Source organism: Pipra filicauda, unplaced genomic scaffold (assembly GCF_003945595.2).
Source record: "Pipra filicauda isolate LSUMZ 115617 unplaced genomic scaffold, ASM394559v2 scaffold115_size4368891_pilon, whole genome shotgun sequence".
Lineage (NCBI taxonomy): Eukaryota > Metazoa > Chordata > Aves > Passeriformes > Pipridae > Pipra > Pipra filicauda.
The window spans coordinates 900,970-923,636 of NW_024103607.1; the positions used below are offsets into that span (position 1 = coordinate 900,970).

General features: G+C 38.6%; 1 protein-coding gene across 3 annotated transcripts in view; it reads left to right on the plus strand.

The window, feature by feature from the left end:
• The window catches only part of RASA3 (RAS p21 protein activator 3), a 129,707-nt gene extending 108,872 nt beyond the window's left edge, over positions 1–20,835 (plus strand). For all 3 annotated transcript variants that reach the window (XM_039384520.1, XM_027743495.2, XM_039384525.1), the window contains exons 12-24: positions 1,717–1,831; positions 2,703–2,777; positions 3,641–3,764; positions 4,868–4,974; positions 5,603–5,680; positions 6,612–6,689; positions 7,238–7,311; positions 10,950–11,056; positions 11,990–12,072; positions 15,423–15,634; positions 16,409–16,512; positions 18,210–18,393; positions 18,982–20,835. In XM_039384520.1, coding sequence (XP_039240454.1) covers positions 1,717–1,831; positions 2,703–2,777; positions 3,641–3,764; positions 4,868–4,974; positions 5,603–5,680; positions 6,612–6,689; positions 7,238–7,311; positions 10,950–11,056; positions 11,990–12,072; positions 15,423–15,634; positions 16,409–16,512; positions 18,210–18,393; positions 18,982–19,057 — 1,417 coding nt within the window. In that variant the 3' untranslated portion in view covers positions 19,058–20,835. The remainder of the gene's footprint in view (positions 1–1,716; positions 1,832–2,702; positions 2,778–3,640; positions 3,765–4,867; positions 4,975–5,602; positions 5,681–6,611; positions 6,690–7,237; positions 7,312–10,949; positions 11,057–11,989; positions 12,073–15,422; positions 15,635–16,408; positions 16,513–18,209; positions 18,394–18,981) is intronic.
• The last annotated feature ends 1,832 nt before the right edge of the window (positions 20,836–22,667 follow it).

Below are 22,667 nucleotides of genomic sequence, written 5' to 3' on the forward strand. Positions count from 1 at the left end.
ATTTTTGGAGGAATTCCCATCGTGTTTTGTGAAATCTACTTGCAAGACTATTGTAAGATCAAAAGCAGGGATTTTCATTTTTCTCAGTCTTAAGTATAGTTGATGATAACTGTAAAATTCTGTGTTACCTTCAGCTGTTCATATGAAATCATTTCAGCTTTATCATGTGCTAATAAATCATCTAGTGCTGTGTTTGTTGAATTTGTTCAAAACAAAAAGCAAGTTTCTTCCTAATAATGAATATTTAAGACAAGCTGTATGTATAATTTTTCCAGTTAGAGGATGAAGGAACAAAGATGGGATTGGATTTGGCATGGGATAGCAGAAAACAAAGTTGGGTTGTTTTGGTTGCTTCTTTTAAGTGCCTTGTTTGGCTTACTGGGGGACTGATAGTTCAGTAGTGTAAGATCTAGTATTCACACCAGGCAAGTCCTAAAGAACATTTGTTGCCACAAGCCTTGTACCTATGTAGTGATGCTCTTGACTAACAGTAGAAGAGACAATTGGGAGGTAATGGGAATGACAGATACCGACTCTGAAGTAAGAGCTTCCTCTGTACAAAATAAAGTCTTTGTGTGGGTTGACTCTTTTAAAAGTGTCTGAGGGATCAAGTGTTTTCCTTCCTCTAGGTAGGTGTTTTTTTTCTGTACTACGGGTTGGCTGAAAGAGCTTGGTTGCTGCAGTATGAGGAAATTTGCTGCTCCCTTGTCAGTCATGCTCCTGTGATAAAACAGCAAAGACGGCATTTGTTTTCAGGGCTTTCTGCCATTTGTAACAGGCAGTGAGCTTACTTTTTTTGTGAAACAAAATGATAAATCTAGCAAAGCAATTCATCCTGTTATTCACTGCTTGTAAATGAGTACAACTGTAGTAAGCTGTAAACAACAGAAAAGATATCAGTGTATGTACAAGAGCAGCCAAATAACTTCATATCAAGTTTGATCTGCTGTCACTAGGCACAGGGTGTGATGATATGGTTGTAGATGAGGTCATTGATTATGTACCTATTTGAATAACGTAAATTGCTGTGCGAGGAGTTGCAGGTACATGATAGTGCTGTTAGCTAAAGCCTTACAAATCACAGTGGCTGTATGTCTAGTACAAGATGAATTCTGTGCAGAGGACTTTTTGGAAAGACATGAGATGATTCTGCATGACATCAGGTCTCAGGGCAGAACTGGGATCTGCACTGTGTTTAATAGTGTTACCACAGAGCAGTGCTGTAAGTCCTTTAGAAAAGATGACTGTGTTTTCTTCTCCCTCCCAGCTTACAAATGCTTATTTTGTAGGTCGAAGTAGTAGGTCATGTGTAATGTCCGGTGTTGTTGCGAGACTGTAATCACTGCCTCCTTCCTTTAGTGAAACTAATGCTGTTCAGTAGGATGTGAAAACAGGTGATTTTCCCCCATTTGTATTGTAAACCCCTTTGATTTGGGCCTGCATGTTGCTGTGTGTTTGGATAGTGCACAGAGCACGCTACACTAATACAAAGAAGATCTGTAGTCCCTCTGGACTTTCCATGACTACTGCTTTTCAGTTATACCTGGAAGTGCACTAAATGCTGTGTGACTGCATTTAATGGCAGGCTGTGTCAAAGGGAGGTTTTACTTGTGTATTGAAACCCAGGTTTTCGTCACCTTTCACTGCTGCTTTTATTTCCATGTATTAGCAGTTTATTACAAAGACACTGAATTACAGAAAATTGTTCACTTCCAGAGATCCAAACACCATTTTCAGAGGAAACTCATTAACTTCCAAGTGCATTGACGAGACAATGAAACTGGCAGGAATGCATTACCTGCAAGTTACACTAAAGCCAATTATAGATGAGGTAAGAACAGTTTAGACTGTTTATTTGGTAAAATATCCCTCTAAAGACCTCCAGGGAGCAAATACTGTTTATTACTTCCCATTTTAAGATGGTTTTATAGGAGTAAGTCTTAATAGTCTGTTTCTACATTAAAATATTGTGTGTTCCTTTAGCCACAGCTGAGTCTTCTAGTTCAGAAACAATTGGATTGAATTAAATGAAAAAGAAAACGTCTATTTATTAACCTAAATTACTCTGTTTTATAAAATCTAGCATATAGTGTTTCTGAGAAATTAATAAAGTAATAACTTAATGAATAAAGAATATATACAACAGAAAGCTATTGTAAAGCTATAAGTAACACATTTAATCCAGTGAGTATAAAGGAATACAGTTATTCTTAGATAACTGTGCATGTGATGCATGTATTATAACAATGGTTATCTATCCAGTGCAGAATGGTGAGTGTGGGTATTTTAGTGCAGTAATTGGGCAATGCTTTCAGACCACAGACTTCCTTTAAATGATTTGGCAATTTCTTCAGCTGTTGTTGTCTTAGTCTTTCATCAGAAAGTGTCAAGTTTTAAAAAATATGGATGTACTTCCAAAGTTGACTATTTTAGAAACAGGGCTTTTCTTGAACAGCCTTGCTTGCAAAAGTCTAAAGAAAAATTCTGCGTTTCAGTTGTAGGAAAGGGTAGAACTAATTGATGCTACTACTTTTTGGAAAAGAATAAAGATCACATAATTTGCTTTGTCAAAAGGAAAAATACTATTTATAAAGTTGGCTTTTGCCTTTTACCTCAAAAAACTAAGAAGTATACTTTTTACAAAACCTTTTCTACTTGTAGATAAACTTAAATATTAATTGTTAAATATATTTTTTTTCTAGATCTGCCAGGTCCATAAACCTTGTGAAATTGATCCTGTGAAATTAAAAGATGGTGAAAACCTGGAAAATAACAGGGTATGCATTAGATTTTGAAGACACAATCTCTGTTTACACTGTCAGGTTTAACTGAGGTCCTCAGTAATTTGCAACATTTGATGTTGCAAATAATTTTGTCATTCATTAGAATACAGTGCAAACTTTCTTAACACCAACCTTATAATTATTTTACAACAGCTTTATATTATGCTATAAACCTGTAGAAAATTAATCACTTCTGCTGCTGCCCTTGAGGACAAGGATGACTTAGCTTGTGGCTAGAGTGGAGGAAATGAGGCTCAGGGGGATCTTATCTTTCTCTGCAATTACCTGAAAGGAGGTTGTAGCAAAGTGGGGTTCAGCCTCTTCTCCCAGCAAGTGACAGAATGAGAGGAAATGACCTCAAGCTGTGTCAGGGGAGGTTTAGAGATATTGGGAAAAATCTCTCCACTGTAGGGGTGTTCAGATATTGGAACAGGCTGCCCAGGGAAGTGGTGGAATCACCATCCCTGGAAATGTTCAAGAAGCATGTGAAGTTGTGGCACCTGGGGACGTGGTTTACTGGCAGACTTGGTTTTGCTGGGTTAATGGTTCAACTCAATGATCTGAGAGGTCTTTCCCAGCTTTAATGATTTTGTGATTCTGCTGATGATGTAGAAATGGTGTTATGAGAAGGAATGATATGCCATAAAGCCGTTTAATGTTTGGATTTGATAGGAATGATATTGTTACTCTTTACATTTACCAAATAGAGTATAATTGAGTGTGAGATTTTTTCTCAAGTGTATAATGTTGAAAGTGAAAATCTTTTAATGATGCCATTATGAATAAAACCAGGAATAGTGCCACTTGCCACAGCAGAAAGCTGCGCTAATTTTGTCATACATCTTTACATTTTTCAGGAAAATTTGAGGCAATATGTTGATCGCATTTTTACTGTAATTACAAAATCTGGTGTAAGCTGCCCTACAGTGATGTGTGATATTTTCTTTTCACTGAGAGAATCAGCTGCCAAACGTTTTCAAGGTGAGTTTCTATATATTGTTTTATTTTATGTAATTGATAGCTTTTAAACACAGATGCAGTCTGTGTTTACTAAATCCCTGATGGATTTAGTAATTGAACAGCAGCTTATCTAAAATATGATTTGGAGTGTGTTAATGCAGGTTTTTCATTGATTATTCATTCCACAAAGAACATGACTTTTAATGATGGGTTTGAATTCTTTCTTCAACATCTTTTAGAGGAAAACAGCATTTAAAAAAATCATTATGATGGTATGTGTTTATGAGTTCAGTATTTGCAAAGTATGTTCAGTTTGCAAATGTTCAGGGTTTTGTAAAGGCTCGTTTTGCAGACTTCATGCAGCAGAATTACTTTCTCCTCATACGTCAAACTATAATAAAGGCCAGTCTATAAATTAGAGTTATTGCAAGCTCACTGCCCTAGAAGCCCATGTGCTGCAAAGGTTTTCTGGCTGTCAAGAGAGAATTCTTTCCACTCCCTCCTAGATGTTTTGGCTCTGAGAGTGAGTGGGAATATAAAACTGGAATTGGGCAAAAGAACTGACCTTTCAGGAAGGGAAGCAGATTACAGTAAGGAAGTTTTAGAGGGAGTAATAAAAATTCAGCTTTTAAACAATCGCTCTGGAGTAGAAAAGCTCAAGCAAAAAAGCATTAACTGTGCTGTCATGCGGTTTATGTTAAAGTAAATAAATAGTATGTTTTCGGTAACTACCAACTGGAATAGATACATTAGGAGTCTGTACATTAGGAGTCTGCAACTAGGTAACTGACAATTGGCCTCTGTGCTGCACATTTCATTAACTATGTAAATTATTCACCTTACTTCATTGCATAGATAGCAGATGTTTGTATGGAATTAAAAGTGAATGGTGTTCTCCTTGTAGCTTGTGTCATGAACCCACTTCTTTTTTTAAAAGGGCTGTCATTAACATTTCCTTAGTTTAGGCTAGATGATCTCTGGTTCCAAATCCTCTATCATCAGTTAATCCTTAACTCACAAATATATACATTTCCAGCACATGCTTGAGTTGGCTTTCTGATAATTTCAGGAGGTTTTTAAGGAAGGATTATTGAAATGCTGAGTAGAGGTCTTTTTTTAAATAGGTGACCCAGATGTGAGGTATACAGCTGTCAGCAGCTTTATTTTCCTGAGATTCTTTGCTCCTGCTATTCTTTCTCCAAACCTCTTTCAGCTTACACCACACCATCCAGTAAGTACTGTATCAGTTTTTTTCTGGCTATGTTTACAGTTCTGTCACCATAGTCTGTATGTTGAGATTCTTTCTTTAATTCTTTTAATAACCTTTAGGAAAAGTACCTTTGTTAGTTCAAAGATCTGTTCTATCTGTCTTGAATATGAAGCATATGTTGAATGGCTGTGTATGTGTAGAACTTAGGAGATAATGGGAAGAACAGTGAAATTTAAGGACAATAAAGATAGAGAGTCTAAGCTGCTGTGGAAAAGATCGACCTTGCTTCATTTTTGCTGCATTACATTAATGTTTGATTGTCAGCAGTGTTGGAAATGTTTTGGAGACTTTTAGTAGTTGTTCTCATTGGAAGTGGGAAGGACATGGGCAGTCTTCAGGAAATCTCTGGTTTTGTTTTGGAAGTGATTGCCTTTGTTTCTCAAATCAGTAGAGTAGCTATGGAGCAGGATGGCTTAAGAGTCAAAAACCTTTTTTTAAAAAAGGTAACTTTTCCCTTCATTGTTTTGTTGGTCTTTTCTAATTTTATGTTACTTTTCTGTAAGTAAACTAAGAAAGAAGAAATATAGTTTACCTTCGTCTATTCTATATTTTAAGTAGCTAGTCCATATAATATTGTTCTCTTTCCTAGGATCCTCAAACTTCTCGAACTTTGACACTTATCTCTAAAACCATTCAAACACTAGGCAGCTTATCAAAATCTAAATCTGTAAGTATGCCATTTTCATTCAAAGGCTTAATTTAGGAAAGTGTTTTTTTTTTTATTCTTCTATCACTAATTACAATTAAGCCTTTAAAATGCTTGAGTTGCACTAGGCTTATGCAAAACTGGTTATGTTTGCTTTGATTATAAGCCTCTCATGCTCAGAGGAAAACTAATCTGTCTTAATCTGAACTAGATTTCAGTGAAGCAAAATTGTGTGACCAACCTAGAAGTCTGTTTCAGAGCTTTTCATTCCTTCCATCTGGAAGAAAGAAAGTGATCAGGAGAACCTCTGAAGTTCTCGACTTGTCTGTGGTACATGATTAGCAGCTCAACGGGGCTTTATGGATTGTTTCATCATTTTAAAACTCAACTGAGAAGAATTCACCCAGTAAGGGGAAGGGCTATACTTTTCATTCCAGTTCAGTTTTCTGTTTGTCTTTTGTGAGATTAGACCTAGATGCCCATACTCTGGATGTTTGATTGAAATAAGTGTACCTAAAGCACCACACTGCTATAGCCAGTGATAATTTGGGGTCATTGGTGGTCTGGTTAGGATTCACACGGGCAACTGTAGGTGACTGTGTACCTCAATTATGAATCCTTTGAAACAGTAGAATTCCTTTTCTGACACTTTTTGTCAGCTTCTTTTAGGAGGAAGATAAAAAGCCAAAGCAGAATTTTGAAGGTTTTTGAATAATGTATTACTGACTGAAGCAACTGAACATTTGAAATGCATTCTGCTACCTTCTTGAAATAAAAACTTAGTACTACTGAATGTGTGCTGTCTAACATGAAAATTGCTTATTTTACCTCTGGCCAGAAAAAAACCCTTGTCTTATCAGCTCTGACTTTCCTCCTGACCTACTGCTGTTAACAATAATATTTTCTGTATAAACTGTATTATGATATGCCTGGGTTTGGCTTTGTATTTCAGGCCAATTTCAAGGAATCTTACATGGCTACATTTTATGACTATTTCAATGAGCAGAAATACGCAGATGCAGTAAAAAATGTAAGTAATGCATATGAATGTTCCGAAAATCCTGCTGTGTTGTTGAAGCTGAAGCTTGGAAACCTAGAATATAATACATACTGTTAATAAACCAGGAAACGTGCTGAAAAAAGCAGACTCCTGATAACTGTAACGTTCAAGAAACTTTTATCAAATTATGTGCATGTCAATCGTAGAATCTCTTTGGGTGCATTTCTACTTAGTAATTAGGTTGGATTAATGAGCTGCTGCTTAGAGTTGAGATGTGTGTGCTTTGTAGCATGCTGCAGATCTGTGATGAAAAGTCCAAAAGGAAGTGAAAGATAGGTATAACAAAGGCGAAGCACAAGAAGTGTTGATCATCTGCAGTTTTTCTGCTTAAGAACATGTGTGCTATTTTTAGTTTACAACCCAGGAAACCTCCCAAATTCCTCAAGCTTCTGCCATTACCTTTTGTTTAACTACTTTTACAATACTTTCTGTAGCTCTGTGCTGTACAAATGTTAAAGATTTTTATTTGAGTGATGTGGTCCTCTCATTTTTATATCTGCTTTTTGTTCACCTCTTAGTTTCTAGATCTAATTTCATCTTCAGGAAGAAGAGATCACAAGAGCATAGAGCAGCCTATATTGCTTAAAGAAGGGTAAGTATGCATGTGCAACAAAACCCTCTACTTGTGTGTTTGCCACCATTCTAAGGCAGCTGTCTTTTCTTCCGCCACCTCTATTCCATCCATGCATTCAGGGAAGAATGTAGGAAAATTCTTGTGTTGCTGTTTCTGTTCTCTGTGGTTGCTATAGCTGATTTTAATGTATTTTCATTTGATTTAAACATCTTAATTTAATTATGTTTTGAAATAAGTGGAGGAAAGAGAAGCAGAGAAGTAGAACTTAATTAGCTCAGCTAAGGCAAAATAAACTTAAATCAGCATTGTATTAAAATCATGTTGATTTTTTTTCCTGAACTGCAGGGAACAAAAGCTGTAAAATTCCAGTGTGAAGGCAGATACTGAATATCTTAATGAGGGCAAAGCCTGCATATGGAATTTGCTTTTGCTGCCCTATAAGATCCAAATGCTAACCATTATCATGGCCATTTCAAGGAAAATTTGAGATGCACTTGGAACAGTTTCTCGTTTTAGTACCTTTGCTTTTTTGGGAAGCGTGTTCCATATGCTGTATTAGTTTTAGATACCAATTGTTGACATTTTTTGTGCTACAAAACTGAGTAATTAAGATCATCGAAGTACACTGTGGAAACAGCTTGTTTGAGCTGGGAGGAGGAAAGTAAAGAAATCCAAATTCTTCTCAACACTCAATAAGGTGAAATACTGCTTGAAAGTAAGCTTTCATGGTCACTTTAAGTAATGCAAAAACCAGATATTTGGTGAAAACATGACTACCTCATCAGTTAACCTCAACATTTCACTTTACTTCTCTGGTAAGCATCTGTCCCTAGAAGCAATTTTGTCTATTTTAATTCTGTACGTGCATTTATCATTCTTTTGTTTTTCAAAATAAATTTATAGTTTGTAACATTTTCCCTCTAACTCTAAAACATTTTTTCTGCCTCTGTCTTTCTTTTGCTCCTGTCTGATTTTTTTCTGTCTTTTCTTGCTCGGCCTGTGGCTGCTGTTGTAAGGACTCTTAAACTAACAGTAAAGAAAGTTGATGGTAATAGTTCATGCAGGTAAGATGGTAGAGGCAGTTGCTGCTTTGCTGTAGCTACTGGCTGACAGCATGTCCTGTGCAGCAGTAGACTTGTCTGACTTAAATTTGGGGAGGAAGTACTCTGTTTAACAATCCTGAAATGCCTGTGTAAACCCAGCAGAGAACATTTTGTTATCTATTTCTTGATGTTGACCGTTTTTTCTTTTTCCTTAAAACAAAAACCTGCTGTAAATAGAGAATAAAGGAGTTTTATCTATAAGCAGAGGCTCCAAGAAGCACTATATGGATCCTGATGAACTCACTGGAAGTGATTAAGAAGAGACCATACATTTTCTAGGCACTTCTTAAGTAGTATTCATGCAAATTGTTCTCAAGGTTAAGGAGTGGCCTTCAGCAGTCTATTTTTCCTAATGCTTTGCATTATTGTCGTGTTATGTCATGGGAAGTGGGTTGGAATTTTCACAAGCCTTTGATTCTTCTTTGGATTGAATGGCTGTTCAGTGGGATTTCTATTTGCCTTTGCAGTGGTTTTACTTGCATATGTACTTTTGAATGAACGTGCACTACCAAAGGTTAGGCATAGGCACTTGGATTTGCTGGCATCAGTATTGCCATCGCTGCCTACCAGGCTGCCTGCCTGGTTCTTTTCAAAAGGAAGAGAATTAAAAGGAGAACTAGTTGTTTTTGTAGGTGAAAAGGGCACATTGATGCTTCCAAGCAGGGCTAAGGCAGATCCAGACTCAGGTCTACCATAAGTATGAGAAGAAACAGAATCTCCAAACAACCCATACTTGAAATGGGTTTCGTCTTGGACTTTTTCTCCCTTTGTACTTCTGTTTGCTCTGACTTCTCACACATTCTGCAATTGCTAGAAACAAAGAAATCAACCTTGTAACTTCTGTGACTTTGACTGCTTTTCACCTGTCTCAAGAGCACATTCATCTTGTGGCTACGTCAATTATGAAGGATTTAATTAGGAATGTGCTCTTAGCTCTGCTGTATGGAGTTTGCGTTTTTCAAAGAGAGAAGGCTCTACAGGAGTTCTCACCTTTTAAGTGTTGGCATGAGTAGCATGAGAAACTAACTTGAAGAGTAAGTTGTCAAAGGCTCTTCCTTTGAAATTTGCCTTAGCCTTGATATATGAGGGCTACTGCCCTCATATTTAGGTGATGACCTAAATCACATGGTTTAATTCAATATTTGCCAAGTATTCCAGGATTAAGGACCAAGGCAGTAACTGTCTGACCATTTTAAGAATGAGAGGTGTGTAACTAGAACCAGTTAAAAAAAAATCTGTTGCTGTTTACAGTCCTTGTCAGCTTTTGCCCACACAACTCAGAATGAGCATCAGGCACCAGCCCAGCTGGTTGCAAAACAGTTAAGGTCCGAAGGAACTTGGGTTTCTGTTTGAGCTTTAAATAGACCTGCATTTTGGTCAGACGTATTGTAGTTGTTTCTGACTGAAGACACCACAAGCAAGAAGCAGTATTAGCTGTTCCAAGCATTTTAGCTCTGCTATTGAAAATCTTCAACCAAGTAATTGACTGTTCTCTTTGTATGCTCCTTGTGCTGTATAGTGCCTTCCTACTTGATAAAAACTACTCTGTAGTAAGTAGTTTTTACTTGCTCTATTATACAGTTCTGTATTTGGCACAATAATTAATGTAATGTGCAGAGTAGCTGTTATCAACTCTGTTGCATATGCATACATGGTTTTATCATCAAAAGTGATGCTGAGCAGTCTGAAATCACTAGGCTTTCCGAAGTCACCTTGAAGCTTTTGGATTGATTTAGTGGATTTTAGGAAGGTGGTGAATGCATCATAGTTTCTTATAAACTCATTTAAGTTTGCAATAAGTTAAAACTGACAACTCACTAAATGAACATCCTTCATCTGCCAAAACAAAAGGGGAGGTGGTATCTAGTTTTCAGCCATCAGATTACTTTGTATATTACTGAAAACACGTTTCAAACTGCAGCATCAATGTGAAATTGCAATGAAACTGTGGAACATTCTGATTTTGTTTCTAGAGCTTGAGAGTGATTAAAGCATGTAAGGGTACAGTCCCTCTGCTCCAGAGGCCTTAAACACGCCTTTTAATTACTAAACATATTCAAAACTTTTTGAGCTTTCTTACAGCTTTTAAAAAAACAAAACAATAAAGCTTGTAGAGTCAACAGGTCAAGCTTAGCAGAGCAGTACTAACCATATTCTGCTTTTTTCTGCTGTACTAGGAAACTGTTTAGCTGTATTTATAACTGCAGCAAGAGCACAAATTGCAGTTCAGCCAACTAACAAGAGCCCCTCTGTAGGCTACAAGTCAAGTTTCATGTCTTGCCCCTTATCTAGATATGAAAAAAGGACAGACTTAGCTAACACATGCACTAAACCTATCCAAATGTGACTCCTTTCCTTGCCAAGACAAGACCTCAATAATTAGAAAAGTGTCCCCTCCTTAAGCTTTGCAAGTGCCATAACATGTCTGTGTGTGTGTCTATATATATATATACATCTCTATACTTAAATATGTATTCTATATCTATGCGTATATTTATATGTATGTACATATAAAATCCGGTGTATTGTAACAATTGGTATCCTGTTTACTAGGTTCATGATCAAGAGAGCACAAGGAAGAAAACGATTTGGTATGAAAAATTTCAAGAAGAGATGGTTTCGCCTGACAAACCATGAGTTTACCTATCAGAAAAGCAAAGGTAACCAAGGTTTGCCAGTCTTCTTCTGATACGTTATAGTGAAGAGTAAACATAGGGATTGTCTATGAACAGAAGACTGAGATCTAGATCTGTGACTGTAGAAGGTACAGTGCAGGCAAGTCTGTCAGCCTGTATGTTCTTGCCCTTTTTTTTGGGATGTCCGTATAGACTGTTAGAGAAGCTTTTTGGATAGCAAAGTACCCTGTAAGTTAGCAAAGTATTTGATAACATTTGTGTAATATCAACACCATTTGTAGGTTTCACAGTTGCTGAGTAGATTGTCCTAGGAAACAAAACTTGCAAACTTTACACTGGGATTTGGGTTTATACTGAACATTCTCTGGTGCATCTCAGCTTGTTCTCATAAATTCTGTAACATTGCCACAACTGCATGCAGTACACAGGGATTTGCCTGGAGCCTTTGAACTTTCAAAATGTGTTCATTTAATGTTGCCTAATAGCAAGGATTTTGCTTTTTGAAAATTGCTCCTATCTGTTCAGTAGTACACAACAAATACCACTTCCTTCCATCATAGGGAGTGGACAGATAAGGAAACATGTTCAGATCATGCCAGTCATTATTTCACGCTCAACTTTGAGATCTTACATCACCACCATCACCACCATAGTTCAGTTCAGCTGACAGGAATGATTTCTTTCATTGTCACCTTTTCAGTACATATACTGCATCCTGCTGCAGTAGTCAGTTTCTGAGGTTTGTTAGTGTAAGGTAGTACAGCTGAAAACAGAAATGAACTTAAGACAATACTTAAGGACCATGCTAGCAAATCCCTGCCGAGGGGAAGATTTTCCTCTTTTTTTGTGCAGTCAAAATGATCTTCAAAGAAACTGAATCAGCCCTTAGAATAAGGGCAGAAGGTGAAGTTGAATTGTGAATAAGTTGCTCATTATCTGTGTCTGTGTGTTCTGCAGGTGATCACCCTCTGTGTAGCATTCCAATAGAAAACATTCTGGCAGTGGAAAGACTGGAGGAGGAATCCTTTAAAATGAAAAATGTAAGTAGGTCATCTTCATTAATGTATGTTAGGCTGCTCTAGATCCACCAGCCTAGTCACCTTTTTTCCTTCTGTAACCTGGATTGGATTTCAATTGAAAGATGTACAACCACAGCTGCTCGTTCTGTATATAGTAGCAGGAGTTTCCAAAAGTACAGCCCATTCAGATTCTTAACAGCCCAGTCAGCAGTCTTTGGATTTCGTGATCTGCAGCACACTCAGTACTGACCGCTGCTGATCAGCTGTCTGGGCTCTGTAATGTCAGACACAGGTAAGATGATCGAGTCCCTGCCCTTTCTGTCAGACCTCTCTGTTGGGAGGGATCTGGCTGCTTATAATTGTGAAGGATCACAACTTCTTTATTAGCTATCAGGTTTCTTTATTGGTTAATGAAAGTACATATGTGTGTATATATATAAATATATATTGAATTTGGGTTAGCTCATATGTCAAAAGAACATCTGTGCTGTGCTAGTATGGTTTACCATTTTGATTGCCACATTAAGGAATAAAATCCAGCTGTATTTCTCATGCGTGGAACACTGCCACCAACTAAGCAAACAGCTCAATGTTTTTTCCAGTTCTAAACATGCACCTACTACAGACTTCTTCATGCACATAAGTGGTTGTTACTTCTAGCTTTTTCTGCTTTTTAGTCTTTCCTGCCATCTCTTCTGCTTCTGGGCACTTTGCAGGGCAGTGCTTAAATCTGCCCTAGATATCAGGTTCCTTAAACAACAGCTCTTCATTAAAGTGAAATACAATTCTAGGCTCCTCAGTATTTTCCCAGTTTCACATACTATTTTGGTAGCATATCTCTCTCTGTTAAAACCTCTGTTAAAAAGTTTCAGTTCCACCTGCTTCTCGAACATGTCTCAGTTGTACTGTAGTTTGCTTTGGTGTTTGTAACTCAACTACATAGACAAAACCCAAAGCTGAAAAGCTGCAAAGTAATTCTCAAGCTATCAGAAGGCAGCTGTAACATGTGATAAACTGTTGCCAGCTGTACCCTGCAAAGTGACTTGATTGAACTAAAAGCAGCCACATAGCTGAGATCAAACTCACTGTCTGTGGAGAGGAGCTGAGCTATAATTCTGTAACTTATGCTGAGTCTACTGAGCTAGACTGAGCATCCATAATATGCCTGTATTGTGAAGATTCGCTATGGGAAAAATATACCTTTATTGTTAACATCAGAAGCTGTGCTATTTTGGTTGCTTAAATTCAGTATTACTTATGAAATGAAGGTGACTACATGTATTCTGGAAAGTAAGGTTCAGAGTCTTTCCATATGCAGTAGGGTTACCACCTTCTTGTGCTGATATATTCCCGCTTTTTTTTTGCCATACATAAATAGAATACTGCAGCAAGAACAGAATTCTCAAAACACCACAGCAGATGTATTTGCAATGGATATTCCATCATGGATGCTAAGTGTGATTAAAGATTCGCATTTTCTATAAATATTCTCTATGAATTTGTGCTCTGAATTGCATCAAGTGTGTATTTCTCACTCATGATAAATCTGCCTGTCTGGCAGTAAGGCCAGTAGCCTTCACTGTTCTTAAGCACAGTTTGGAGGGATGTGAGGGTGGCTTTAAGCACTGTGCAGGTCTTCTGTGTTGTTCAAGAGGCAGCTGGTGGTTTTGGTAGTGTTAAAGGTCTTGCAACCACTTGAAATTCTTGGCTTGGTTGTGGGCTTCTCAGTAACAGTTGCCATACGTTAGTTCACTTCTGTTGGTATCCTTTTACACAAAGCCATACTCCTTAAATCTGTTCCTTTGTTACAATGCAGGAGGCTCCATTTACCCCAGCACAACATTAAAATTCCCTATAGTTTTGTGTTAATAGAGGGTTGAGCTGCACGCTCCTATCTTCCTTGTTCTTCCTACCCTGCTTCCCAGACTCAAGTTGACATTTATGTCCTGAAAAATTGTGTTAAAAGGACTCTCTTTGGCAATTCTGGACTGATCACACTAAGCAGCTCCTCCTACACTGCCATTGTGTGTTGTGACTTTCTAATTATTGTCTGACGCGTTTACGGATACTAGATCCAGCAAAAGGGTTGTTGGATTGTTCCCTTTCCTGTTAGAAGAGACACTGTGGATAAAAAAGCCCTACTCATTGACAAAGTAGCAAGTATATTTGTAAGCTATTTCAAAGGATGTTACACATAAAAGTGTCACAAAGGAAGGATTGCACTTAGTACCAGTCTGCAACATTCTGACCAGCTAGGTGCAGAATTCAGGCCAATGTTTCAGGTCTTTTTAATAGACAAAGATCAGTTTCAGTTTTGGTGTGGGCTTTGTTCTGTGTTGTGGTTGTTTGGTGGTTTGTTTATATGTTTTTGTTGTTTTGGGTTTTTTGTGTGTGGGTGTGCCTCTCTGGTTTTCTTTTTAAAATAGCACAGAAAACCAGCTTTTTGGAAGATTATATTCCTTATGATATGGGCAAGGTAATGTCTAATCATTTGAATAATCAAATGAAGAAGTAGAGGGGGAAGGATAATTTAGGAATACCTGAGAGAGAGCAGAAAACACATTAAAATAAGTATTCACAGAAGCTAGAGGAAATGAAAATGGTTGATATTTGTCTTTCCAAAATTTGCAGTTAAGACCACTAACTTGAGCTTAGTGCATGCTCAGTGTAATCAAACAATAAGGCTATGCATCAAAAATTTGCTTCTTCAAGAGGAGGAAACTAAATGCCATTTTAGGTTGCAAGCTGTTTTGAACAGGCCAGAGAGCTCTAGTTTAGATTTTAGATGCCCAACCCATAATACAGAACTACTGTGTAATTATTTGAACCACCTGATGTTCAATTAAAGAGAAGCACTATTGGTGGGATTTTCTAATAGCAGCTGAAGTTGGAAACAGAAGCATGGAAGTTATTAAAAGCTGAGTCACTGAAATAAGTATTAAAAGGACTAGAGAAATGGCAATGTTAAAGCTGTTCACTAAGGCTACATCCAAACTCTTGATTTTCTCTTTTCTGTCTCCTCCTGACTAGCATTTCCTTTTAGGCCAGCACTGGGTTCCTCTGTCAGCCTTCCAAAACCTGGAGCTGCAGCATTACTAAAATTGCATCCCCAAGGCTGACAACAAATCTTTTTGAGGCCCAACCATCAAGTTGATATTAGCTATTTGTAAATCATCTCCTGCAGGAATGGTATCTTACTCCTTGTACCAAGTGAAAGGTCTTGTTCTTTTAAGGGCACGTTTGCTGCTTGGTTTTGTGTTGAAATCTATTTATCGGTGCATTCTTTCAGTGTGCTGTGTTTTTCCTCTGATAAATCTTCACTCTGAATCTAGTCTTAGGTTCACGGATTTCATTCTGTGGCTTATTTGCAGATGTTCCAGGTGATCCAGCCTGAAAGAAGAGTCCTGTATATCCAAGCAAATAATTGTGTGGAGGCCAAGGACTGGATTGATATCCTCACCAAAGTTAGCCAGTGCAACAAGAAGCGCCTTACAGTCTACCATCCCTCTGCCTATCTTAATGGCCACTGGCTTTGCTGTAAAGCTACTGCAGACAATACTCCTGGTTGCACACCCTGCACAGGGTAAGGATTGGTAACATGCCAGTAGTCCGGGTCCTGCCCTGGGTGTGCATGTCTCTGCAGGGTGCCTTGCAGGTGTGCAGGTACCAAGAAGATCTGCCAGGTGTGCAGGTGTCATAGTGGTTTCAGAGGCCATTTTTATTGGTGTTTCTGATACTGTCAGTATCGGCATGTCTTGATCAAAATCTTGATGTTTTTAGAGTTAAAGACAGTGATAGGAGTTGACTGTGGGGTAAGATATTTTGGTTCTGATTCACCTGCCATTAATAAAATCCCTTCAAGGTCCTGTTTGCAAATTCCTGGAACAATCATGTGCTGATAGATTTAGTTCTAAACTGAACTTTTTCTAAGGGGCCAATCCATGCTGTCTGATAAATGAAGACATACTGTCTGGTTTGTAGGAAACAGTTTTCATCTAAACTGAGAGAAGTAAGAAGTCTGTAGTGGTAGTTAGTTTCAGAATGTAAGACCTGAACGGTTGGAAGTTCAGTGCTTTGGCTCCTCCATCTGGTTATAGCAGACTAATTCACCAAAATATCTGGAGATTGATACAGCCTTTCCTTTCAAGTCAGAGTGAAAGCATTCTGGATAAATACAGGCATAAAGAAATTTGAACTTGTCTCCTTCTTCTTTGGGGGAATATAGAAAGTTTGAGCTCTATTGCACACAATCTGTTGGCTTTCATGAGTACTCGCTTTTACTTTCTTTCTTGTTAAGTGCTTTTTTTTGCCACTATATACTGTTTAGCATATAACTTCTGTTCTTGATGCCTTGCAGAGGCCTGCCAGCAAATATACAACTGGACATAGATGGAGATAGAGAAACTGAGCGCATCTACTCTCTTTTCAACTTGTATATGCCAAAATTGGAGAAAATGCAAGGTGAGAATAAAAGATCACTGCATCTCCAATACACTTATGAAAGCAAAAATACCCGTGAAATGTTCTAGCTAGACTAGCCTTGCAAGTCACAGCCTCCAAGAACACAGTGGCCATTTCCCTTGTTTCCCCTTCTGTTGTCTTGAGGCAGTTGTGTGAATTATTCTTGGTGCAGTGTGCAGTCTCATGGTCTGTTAGAAGTTCTTTGCGTAATAACAGTTGTTTGAAATATGGTCTTAACCACATCATCCTAAAATAGCATAGACACAGAGCGTTGCTTGGATGCTCTGAATTGACAAATCACAGCCAGCACTGAACCAGAAGTTTACTGATCCTGACAAGAAGCAAAGTTGAGGTTTCAGTGGAATATGGTTTTGTGTTACCAGAACTCATGTGCACATTCCCTGATTCAGATCTCAAGAACAGGCTGGATACAAATGGTTTCTTCAGGAAAGCTCTTTTTTAATTACCTGTCAAGGATGACCTGTGGATGTCTGTGAAATGTTGAAAAGTGGAGTTTTGTCTGGGAAACCCTCAGGAGCTGAGAGGAACAGAGTTGTGATGTAAAGGAAAAAGAAAGAAGAGACAGCAGAGGAAGTTGGTACTAGTAGGCATGCCAAGAAAAGTATCCAGTGTACACAGTGCCAGACTTGAAATCCCAGTTTAGCACAGGGAGTGATGGGGAAGCCTTCACTGTGGCACTGATCTTTAAATAGGACTTCATTTTAAAATATGAGATAAGCCAGTGGTGTCAAACACACAGATTGGAAAGCACTTCAATCTGTTCCTGGCTACTGTGCAATTGCAAACTTAAGATTACCACCACTTCCGAACTGTCTGAACCAGTGCCCAGCTTTCTCCTGTTCTGAATCCTCATTACCAGAGCCAGCATCAAGTTTCGGCATTGGGGAAAAGGATGCAGGTCTGGTGCAGACAGTGCAGCAGGGGGAAGGGAATTTGAAAGCTGAAACTCAGACAGCAGTAAAACTAGAAAGCTAGGGAAAAAGAGAGACAAAGCAAAATATTATCTTTCCCCCTCGGCTACAGTGCAGGAGTAGATCACACAAGGAATATGTTACAATTGTTCACGTGTAGTCAGTGTCCATATATCTTAGCCAGGAAGGTTCCCTGTTAAGATCAGAAAGTAGCGTAACTTTCCCCCTCTAAATATCTCATTAAGAAGGCAGTAATCATGGCATGTTATGCTTATTGTATTAATCTTTTAGGGGTCATGTGGTAAAACATTACTTCTTCAACCTGTAATGGTTTGGAATTTAGTCTGTACTTGCTGCTTAGGGATGGAACCTGTCACAAGTGAATACTTGACTTTGCCACTGTGCTGCAGGGTTGGCCTGCTCAGAGTCAGACCAGTGTCCAAACTGTGCATGGGGTACTGCTAAACGGTCATGGACACGAAAGCATCGCCTGTGCAGTGAAGGAAAACTTCCCACCAAGCCAGTTGCTGCCCTTTCTGTATGAGATGAAGAGGAGGGAACAGACATGGGACAAGCCTCTGTGTCTACCAACAGCCCAGCAAAAGGACAGAGAACTTGTGTAGATGTCAGTCACAGTTCTGTGGTGGTCATACAGAAGCAAACCAAGGAACTGTATGAACCCCAGAACGGAGTATTTTTAGTCTGCATGTGTTACTCTTTTCCCTGCTGCCTGATATCTATTCCTGTACTTTTTTTTTTCTCCAGAGGCCTGTGGCAGCAAATCTGTGTATGATGGACCTGAAGAGGAAGAATATTCTACATTCATCATTGATGACCCTAAGGAGACGTATAAAACACTAAAGCTGATTATTGAAGGTGTTGCAACTTTAGAGCAGGAACATGCTCAGTATAAGAGGGATAAATTTAAGAAGACAAAGTATGGAAGCCAGTAAGTATAATGGGTGTTGAAACAGGGGAACAGTCCTGAGAAATGGTATTTCCCTTGCTTATGTTCTGGCCTTCACCATATTTTGTCCAAAGAAGATCCTGTAAATACATGCAAAGTAGGACTATGACTTAGGATCGATATCACCATATTTTAAAGAACTGCAAGGAATTTTTAAATGCTTGATTTTTATGCAGTTTCATTAATTTAAAAAAAAGTGTGGATTTGTTACATTGTTGTTTTTAAAATGTGAACATCGGCTGAGCACTTAATAACAGAATATAAATGTATTTACCAGCTTATCTTGGAGAGTTGGTTTAAAAATGGGAAGAGTGGTTGATACAACCACATGAATCTATTTTGTGTATGCATAAATAAAGCATTCTGCATATAGCTGACAAAAAAGAGGATCAAGTCCATCAGTCAGTTCTTCTAGGTGAGGTAAGATGCAGCATTATCCTTACAATTATAATTTTGAAAATCAAACTTGGGGAAAAAGTTTTGTCTGTTCCACTTTCTGCTCTGCGATTTTCATGTCCTGATAGAAAACTTTATAGTACTTTTTTTTTTTTTTTTTTTTTTTTTTTTTAGGGAACATCCCATTGGTGACAAGAGCTTCCAGACATACATCAGGCAACAGTCAGAGATCTCAGCACATTCCATATGAAGTACAAAGGAAATCACAGGACAGTGCTGAAGGGTTGTTCAGTGAAGCTAAATAGCAAAACAAAAGGGAAGCCACACATGTAGCAAAATGTATGGATAAGTGTCAAGCTTACAAACTTTGAGACTTGGTAAACGTATTCTCTTTTCAAGAAACTGTTATAATATTTGCTATGCACTTTATTCATCTGGTTATTGACAGATGATAAAACTCTGCCTTCTAGGCAGTTGTTGTCATGTGTATTTTTGAATTTGCTTTGGTTTCTCGGAATCTAGTGATCAGTTCAATGATCAAGGTGTGTGGACTTCATCTTGACAACTCCCATGCGATTTGTTATGTTTTGGAAACCAAGCATGCTGCTAATATGCAGCATTTTCTAGAATGGTTGTTTGTTACTGTTTTTTGTTCCTGATTAATGTATATTATGCCACACTCCTGCGTGCTCTCTTAGGAAAAGCTTAGTAACAGTTTACTTTTAATGCCTGCATTTAGAAAAGAAGCAGAGAAAAAACCCTCTGGTGTAATCTCTTGCATTGTAGCTTGTATTCTGAGCAGGCCAAGGAGAAGGCCTTTTGTTTTTACAGCAGCGTAATTTTTGCTAACCGTGCACAGTTTTTAATAGAAATTCAGATCTGAATGGTACTCTTGATATTTTTGAGATACTAAGTCGTTTCTCCAGGCACATTCAGCAGACTGGTTTTGAAGATGCAATCTCAGTGGTATAATAAAACTGACTGTCATAAATATGAGTAAGAAAGAAATGAACTCATGTCAAAGCTACTTGTATCTCTTATGCAGTCCAGTGAACGGTAATCTTTGAAAGTCTGCCAACTGAAAGGCAAAGTAAGCTGGTTTTGATGACCTTTTACCATCACAGTGAGAATAGAATACAAATCTGGCAGATGAGACACGCTGATTCCTGGGCACAAAAGTAGTCAAGATGGATTTTCTCTGAAAGGTTGTTTATGTACTGGAGCCCATGCTATCCTAGTACCACTTGCTTTTCTGGAAAATAGATTTCTACTTTTCCAAAAATGTTTTTAAATACTTTTTAAAACAGATTTGTTAAAGGATATTTAGTATATTAACACACATAATGGTAACTTGTTAATATTCTGAGGGTAGTGAAAATGGAATGAGCTGTGTATCTCACTAATACCAACAAAAGTCATTAAGAAGGGGAATAAAGATCTGCTAAATATAAATTACATATTTATGTATGCTGTTTAGTTGTACACCGTATTTTTTCTCTGTGTAAGGGTCTGATAAACAAACATCTAGCTTTGATGGCTTGGAAGCCTGCATGATGAACTTTAGGCCACTGTGGGGTAGAAGCTAGTACTGTTTTTAAACTGAATTGGATCAGAAAGCATTGAACTATTAGTTTAATGTGAAGATGTCTGTGTCTTTGCTTCAGGTGTTACAGAGTAATTCTTAACTGTGTCCTCATTGCATCTGACATGATTTAAGATGGCTGAAGTACTTTGAAATGCCTCTGTTTGTTAGTGATGCTCTTAGGAATGAGGTTTTCTTTTTGTTTGCATATATGGTAGACCACCTCCTGGTAGATGATATATGATCTTTTATTCATTTTCACCCAGCAGACTGGGGAAAGGGAAGTAATGATGCATTGCAAAGATGCATTTTGGACTCCAAGCTTTTAGCTGCCATGAACTGCAATTTTTAACATGTATTTGTAACTTAATATTGTTTATAAAATACTAATGACCTGTAATGTGTGTTCTACTTGCCAATTAAAAGAAATGTTTTATTTCTGAAAACCATGTCCCCATTTGGAGTCTGTTTAAATTCACAGTGGCCACCAGTGTGCCTGTTGGCACAGCATCTGCTGTTCAGAGTTGGATCATGGATGGAGATCTTGTGAGTGTAAACCAATCTCTGTTTGGGCTGCTGAGTCCCATCCTCTCTCCTCTTCCCATCACCACCCACCCTTTTCTTGTCAGTATTGCACCAGTGAACCAGACTGGGCACCTGAGCCAGCCATAAACTGCTCGAGCAAAGAAAGCAGTTATTGCTCAGCTAGATCAGCGTTTTGAACTGGTTCCTTGCGTTACTGTGCAGCTGTTGCTGCTGCAAGGGAGGGGTGAGACCATATTAAAAGAACAAGAGGAAAGAACTGAGAACACAACACCTTTCATGCATATTGATTGGCTCATGGACCTATGGACCCACTACCCTTCTGATTAGGACCTGTTCTTTGACATGCTGTTCATGGACATGCTGAGGTTTGTGCAAGTCAGACTTCTGGGGCTTACCAGTCCTCTCTGGATACTCATGTGCATTGAGCTTTGGCTCTGAGATGTTGTGTGACAAACTGCACACACTGGTTCTGTTGGGGAATGTTTGCAGAAAAGCTGGGAAACAGCCCCTTCAGGATAGAAAGCTGTTGACTGGCTCATTCAGGGCGTGTTCATTCAGCTTATGTTCAGGGTTAGTTCCACCGCTGTAGCAGGTGCTGTCCCCAGAACACAGCAATGTTCTTCCGAGAAACCTGGGGGAAGAGCTGCTGTAAGCAGTAGTGGTTTAACAGATAAACCACATCCAGGAACCAAAACCAAACTGATGGTGAAGACACCTCACTAGTGTCTTGGTGAAGGTGAGCTTGACCACAATTGCACAAGTGTGGGTTTTTGCTGAGGAACTGTAATCCTTGTTTTAAAAACCAGGTTTTACGTAAGATGAGGTTATAAACTGACACGGGATTTGTGAGAAATGAGCAGAGCTAAATGTGAAGCTATTGTAACATCATTTCCAGGTCTGTCTCTTTTTCACTTTCTCTCACCCGGTATATACAATCATTTTGTTCTCCTGGTAACATGTCTAAGCTTAAGTCAATAGGAAATCTTTGAAAGCTGCTTCTCTTATGGCATAGCACATTTGATGAGGGGGTTGTGTTAAAACTGGGCTTCCGATACTTGCTTAGCCTCTGTCTCCTGTCTGTCTGCAGCATATGTTTCTGATATCTTCAGAAACACTCAGCAAATCGTGCCCACAAGAGAAAATACTTGATTGGGACACTTGGGACAGCATCCCTTATATCTAGAATGAAGAAAATAACATTAAAAAAAAAGCATGGGCATAAGTAGGCATGTCAGATCAGCTTTCTTTCCTTCTCTGTCCCAGCCTGAAAGGCAATAAAATTATTTTTGACAGGAAAAATAATTAGTAGCTGGGCTGTTTTGTCTGGGGACTCCCAATGCCAAAGCAGTTCCCCATGCCTGTTTTCTCCCTTGCTGAACCAATGTGCTAAGGCAGGGATGCTGTGGTGATGGGACCCAAAGATCTAAGTCGCTGGCTCTGTGACACAGCTGTCTGGGGCACCTGAATATTTATGTGATTCCTATCTCCATTCCCTGTCTGCTATACTCCATGCAGTTTCAAGGAGGTAATTGCAGCTTCTACAAACAGCTGTGTGAGAAACTGGCCTGGATAGCGGGAGAATATGTGAACCCTGCCAGCCCCCATTATTAGGTCCAGGAAATGAATGCTGCAGGGGGGATATGGTGTAAGGAAGTCCCAGAGGCTGGGGCTGATACTGGGTGGTACTTGGAGATAAAGAATAGCATCTTCCCATGAGCCACCGTCTGTATGC